The sequence below is a fragment of the Poeciliopsis prolifica genome, unplaced genomic scaffold (assembly GCF_027474105.1).
Source record: "Poeciliopsis prolifica strain line A6 unplaced genomic scaffold, Auburn_PproV2 SCAFFOLD010, whole genome shotgun sequence".
NCBI lineage: Eukaryota > Metazoa > Chordata > Actinopteri > Cyprinodontiformes > Poeciliidae > Poeciliopsis > Poeciliopsis prolifica.
In genome coordinates this window covers 139,197-145,196 of record NW_026562385.1, presented here as the reverse complement: position 1 = coordinate 145,196, position 6,000 = coordinate 139,197, and the positions used below count along the sequence as shown (strand labels likewise).

The 6,000-nt window shown below is 40.5% G+C and overlaps 1 protein-coding gene across 1 annotated transcript in view; it reads left to right on the top strand.

The window, feature by feature from the left end:
* The first annotated feature begins 4,524 nt into the window (after nucleotides 1–4,524).
* The window catches only part of pde4a (phosphodiesterase 4A, cAMP-specific), a 44,519-nt gene continuing 43,043 nt past the window's right edge, over nucleotides 4,525–6,000 (top strand). The window contains exon 1 of the mRNA XM_055035704.1: nucleotides 4,525–5,741. Coding sequence (XP_054891679.1) covers nucleotides 5,446–5,741 — 296 coding nt within the window. The 5' untranslated portion in view covers nucleotides 4,525–5,445. The remainder of the gene's footprint in view (nucleotides 5,742–6,000) is intronic.

Genomic DNA, 6,000 nt, shown 5'->3' with positions numbered 1-6,000 from the left:
TTTCTTAATTTGTGGCTCAGAGGCTTTTGAATTATGTGGAGTTTGAGGGTTGACATGCGAAGCCCGAGGAGAGCTTGGCTGAATGATTTGCTCCATTCTCTAAAATCCCTATTGTGAACCATCCCACGGTCTCAGTTTCTGACAGTATTTAACACGCACATTTCCCTCAGAGCCATAAATTCAGAGCAAGGCTGAACATATTTGCCCTGTGCATTGTACATACGTAAAGATCAAGAGTGTTTGAGAGCTAAGATGAATTAGCATCAATCGCAGATTTCTCCGAACAGCTTGACATTTTCAACCAGTTACAAAAATGCAACAAGAAAGCAAAGGAGCAGAGTGTCTTCAGCTGAGACAAATGTTGAATGTTAGGCCTCCTTTGGCCCCTTAAATACTCTGACAAAATGATTAATGCTCTTCTGCATCACTGTGTTCTCCCTCAAGCTTCTATAGCTCAGATCCTGCAACCACAGTTTTACAGACTAATTAAGACTTTAACGTTCTTTACAAATATATAATAGATGTTTCAAGATTTAGAAACATCAGAAGTGATGTTAATGTGTGAAACGTGACTGAAGCAAAGCGAGCGTTGCAAGAACTCCATTTACTCCTAAACATTCCTGAATGATAAAATCTAAACGTGGAGTCAATGTGAGCCACTTTTCAAACTGACTTTATTGTCCGCAAAAACAATCCATTTCTTCATCAGAACCAGCTCGATTCTTTTAGCTACATTTCAGCAACATTTCTGTGCTCATCTTTCATCCCGTACGTTCTGGCCAGGGATGTTTTCCTGCTGTGTTTTGGTTTCAAGTTTCATACCTTAGCTCAAAGCAGTATTTCCTCACATGAAGTAAATAAAGCAGAATGGAAGGAAGTGTGTGTGTGTTTTTTTCTGACATTCAAGTGAAATGCAAGTGGAGTAATGTCTTAATTTGAGCCAGACCGGAGAAGAGACAGAAGGCACAGGAACAAGAGGGAAGCAGCTCTTTACAGAGGCAGCCTGCTTCGAAAGGCAGTAATTACAGTATAGACTGAATCCAGAATAGAAGTCTGTAACACAGTGAGGCTGCATTTCTTATGGTAATGCGTTTGCTTCTCTCAATAACACAAAACATACGAGTTTGATTGAATTCCGTTTTATGTTTTGTGCCAATTAAAGCCGCTAGCCATCTCAGAGTGCTGTTGGACAAGTTTAGCTAAAGCTAAAAAAAACAAACCCAGTCCAAATCAATCCCATTATGAGCCAACGCAATTCAATATATCAGATTTGGTAAATTAGAAAATATGAAAGGCCATTTTATGCATTTTGCAGATAAGGAACTCAATAGAGTGCATAAATTTTTTACTTTGATTGAATTCACCTCCTGCTGTGTCTTAGGCAACAGTATCAGAAGGAAAAACACTCCCGTTTTATCAGAAAGAAACCTGCAGCAACCATTAGGATATCCAGTAATCTGCCTCCCACAGCTGTGAAATGACCCCCTAACCCAAACCCTAAGTCTAGGTTATTATTATGGTGTAAAACAAAAAATACAGATAAACAAGTAGACATACAACACTACAAACCCTAAATTGTCATGGAGTGCTTCAAAAGAAAACAAATAAAACACAATAAAATATGTTCATTGACATTTTTTGGCTAAAGAAATGGTTTGTAGAAAAGTTAGAAACGGTCATAGAAAGGTATCAGTCAGGAGCTGGCTACAAAAAAAGCTAAACACTATGTGTCTGGCATGGCTCAGTTAAGACCTTTATCCAAAATTTGAGAAGAAATATAACAAGACTGACATTTCTAAAATTGGACAATCGTGTGATGCATGGACGACTGTAAGAACAGCAACAGTTAATTGTGGATAAACTTAACTAAACTAAAGCCGCACATCACAAAAGAACACACTACCCATAGTGCATATGCACTATCAGGACCTTTTGTTAATGGAGTGACATGAAGAGTTTTAAATCATAAACAAACTTCTATCAGAAAACTGAAGATGAAAAGGTATTTTGTCCTGTATCCCCTTGAGTTCAAGACATACATCAAATAAAGTTTAATGGAATAGATATTTGCCTCTTTATCAGATATTTAATGTTTTTTATATTTTATTCAAAATCTTGCAGCCAGGGTTATTAGTATTCTAGCAATATTCTGGTGTTTGTGGGAGAAAGTAACAACAAAACTCCCCTGTTGTTTAAACATTTATGCTTAATAGAAATCTTCTACGCTTGAGGCAGCACCTTTTGGTAGAAATGAGGGAATGCTTTCAGTATGCCCTGAGGAAATTGTGGACTTGCAGGTAATTCATCCTGACTCTGCCTCCCAAGAGCAGCAATTTTTCTAGTTAGAGTTCAGAATGGTGCGGACTGAGTGCTGAAGCTGTGAGCAGAACACGACTCTCCATTCAGAACCTTACGCCGTACTGTCAGACGGGTTCTCTTTTATTGGAAATCAACATTCTCAAACGAATACGTGGAGTTGTTATTTTTAAGCATTAAAGGTCATTTTGCTACCAAATCGTCCCTTTTGAGCTGTCAGGAATCGTGATTAGCAGATTGGAATGAGGAGCAGAAACATCCAGAGGTTTCAGGTCGTTAGTTTCAGAGTATGACGTCTGTCTATGTCGTGTCTGTTTTAGGGTCAGCAATGGCAAAAAGTAGAGCATTTCGGATGGCCTGTTTCCCTGCAGCCCCACCCAAGCCTTCTATTTGAATCAAAGGATTATTTTAGGTCAAGTCCAGAGCTGTGCAATGAGTTCAACGAATCACCAACAAAAACTATTTTAAGGAGGCAAGGATGTGTCTTCACTTTTATGCAGCCTAAAAGATTAGACTTCTAACTCACTTGCTGCCATTAGTAAATCTCCTATTATTTAATTTTTTAATGGAAAATTCCGATGTTTGAGGAAAGTTTCACAGCTAAGCTGAAATTATGTCTGTGCAGGTAAAATGGATTCTCATGCTGTTTTCCTGAAACCCCAATCTGTATCTGACCTAAAAGTGACAAGATAGCTCAGTAATTTCAGTGACTTCATTGCAGTAAATGTGCTGAAGCAAAAAAGAGGATAAACCGACTAATCCGGCTTTCGGGAATAAGAACATTATTCACAAAAGTGGCACTTTTATCACTGAAGCATTAACTTATCAGAAGTTAGGTTTGAATTTCTGTAATTTACTATACACAATTTGAGAACAATGATGAGAAATTGTTACTCATGAATAGTCTTAAAATGAATTTGACCTAAATGGAAATGACCCTTTTTTAGACAAGAGAATCTGCCCAACAGGCCAGGTGCTTTAACGAGCCCTGGGGTCAACTACTTGTTGCCAATCTAAAGAGTTGAGTATGACAATAGTTGGCAGAATTGACATATGGTGCATTTCAAAAAAATCCATAAAGCTACACATTTTACCACAATGTAACAATGTATTTCTGTGTATTTTGTAATTGAGTGATAGACCAACTTGGAGAGATATATGCTTTCAATTTACTTACCGAAAAACAAAAAAACAAAAACAAAACATTAAAAATGCGACTTACGTTTATATTTCTTACAATACCCATTATTAAAACCCAGTGCCACAAATTGCCTCAAGAAGTTACCGATAGTCCAACAGTATGCAGTTCATTGTCAGTGGATAAAGTTCTGGAAAAGTTTAAAACTCATCCAATCATCCAATAAACCAACAAATTGTTTAAGAAGAGCCCTGTGGTAGCTCTGGAGGAGCAATAGATGTACGCGGCTCATGAGGGAGAATTGACTGACTGTAAATTTAGCATTGCATAAACTTCCCCTTTATGGAAGAGGCATTGTTGGGGCAAAAAAAAGGCCATATGAAGTCCTGTTTGTTGTTTTGCCACAAGCATGTGAAGGTATTTGCTCTGGTCAGATACCAAAATTCAACTCCATCTTCTCCATGCATCTGTTGAACACCACATTCTCAGTAAAACATGGTCATGGCAGCGTCATACTGTGGGTTGCAGGGAAATTGATAGGCATATAAAAACGACTTTTATCCAGACAGAAACACAATGAAGAGTTTATTGTGTCAGTGTCTAGTATCGGTTATTAAGATGACAACAAATATGACGGATGTTTAAGAGTTCCCAATTGTAAAATAATTACTTGCAAACTGTAGATATGCACCACAAACCTCAATGTATTTCGTTGGTATTTGAGAGAGTTCTATATTATATAATGAAATACCAAAGAAATACATTGACGTTTGTGGTTGTAAAGAAACTAAATAAGGGAAAAATGTTTCAAGACAACGAGTGCTTTTGCAAGGCGCTGATAACATCATACAAACGCTGTACTCATTAAATTTAAGCACAATGCGGCAAAACCCCTCATTCTGTTTGTCCAATTAGTTTGTTTTGCGTTAGGGAAAATGCGCAGTGAACGGGCATGGGGCATAAAGGATGCGCGCAAAGAGGAACAACCACCCATCCACCACAGAGAGAGGGAGGGAGAGAGAGGGCGCGCTGTGATGAAGCCAATGTTTGTCGTCGAACTCCAGCAAATATGAGGATGGAGAGATAATGGTCCATATTGAGAAGGATGACTGAAGCTCAGAAACGATCAGTTTGCGTCTTTTTTTTATGTCACAACTGGACTTAACACCTGAATGTTGAAAAATCTGGACCGCAAAGAACAAAAGATCGCATCTGGGTTTTGGACAATTCTTCGCACCATCCTGATTTATTTAATTTTTTTATTTTTTTTATTGTTTGAAGTGTGGGTGTTAAGAGTCCAGTTTCAGATTCTCGGTTTGATCATCTCTGTGGGGGGAATACTGGAGACCTCTGCGCTCGAGTTTGCGCACCAGGATGCCGTCGCTCCACACGAATCGTGATAGATGAAGTACTTTTTGAAATTGGCTCGGAGATTTTAGCTCGGCGGAGAGACACACGCACAGCAATAATAGCGCAACACGCGGGGAGAGGAGCCAGCGCCAGCGTTCTTTGTGTCTTTGCAATAAGAGGCTGATAAAAAGCAATACATTCTCCAAAATAAACACTGTCATCCGGCTGTGCGCCATGGGCGATGAGGCGTCAAACTTCAGGAGACGCAGCAGGACCGGTGTCTCATCACCAAAACCCCAGACTAGTGAGGATCACAGCCGAAAGGAGATTCTGGGATAAACTGAAACTCTCCACCGCCGAAAACAATGAGATTAATGGCTTTCTGGATGGCTTGACAGGTTATCACTGTGACAGTTTTTGATGTTATTCAGAAAACAAGGTTCAGATCTGGGCTGCGCTGGACTTGGTCACTTTGATTTGTTCGCTCAGAGATCAAGTGGCGGAGAGGGACATCAAATGATTCGCTTTTTGCTTTAAACGCGCGATTACAGCCATATAATTTAGTCAATAAGTAAAAAAAAAATTGATATTAGTGTATTAGATTTTATTTTTATTTTTTTATTTTTTATTTTTTTTGCACAATGATGGAACCACCACCATGTTCGAAGAAGAGCCTTTCGCTGTCGCTCCCGGTTCCTCGGGAGGGACAGGCGACTCTGAAACCTCCACAGCATCTTTGGAGGCAGCCCCGGACCCCGATTAAAATCAAACACCGGGGATACTCCGACACCGACCGGCACCACCACCGGCACATGGAGCGCTCAGACGCCGTGGATACGAGTGACCGACCGGGACTGAAGAAGTCTCGGATGTCCTGGCCGTCCTCCTTCCACGGGACCACAAACACATCCATCGGAAACTGTGTCGGGAATAAACGGTAGGCGAGGAGGGAGCGGTGCGCATCCCAACCGTCTCAATAATAGCCCATGGCAGCCCACAAGGCGTATGCGTAAACGGGGGAAGGAGGGGTGGGGAGTAGGGCATTTTAATGAGTGCATAATAACACGGTGCATGTGAAGGGTTAACCCATATGCCGGGGCTTTCTACCTGGACGCGTGGGCTTTCGATGCGTTATGCGTCCTTGGGTATATTGTGTCAAATACGTGCCTGAAAAGGGGGGGGGGCAGGAGGGAGCA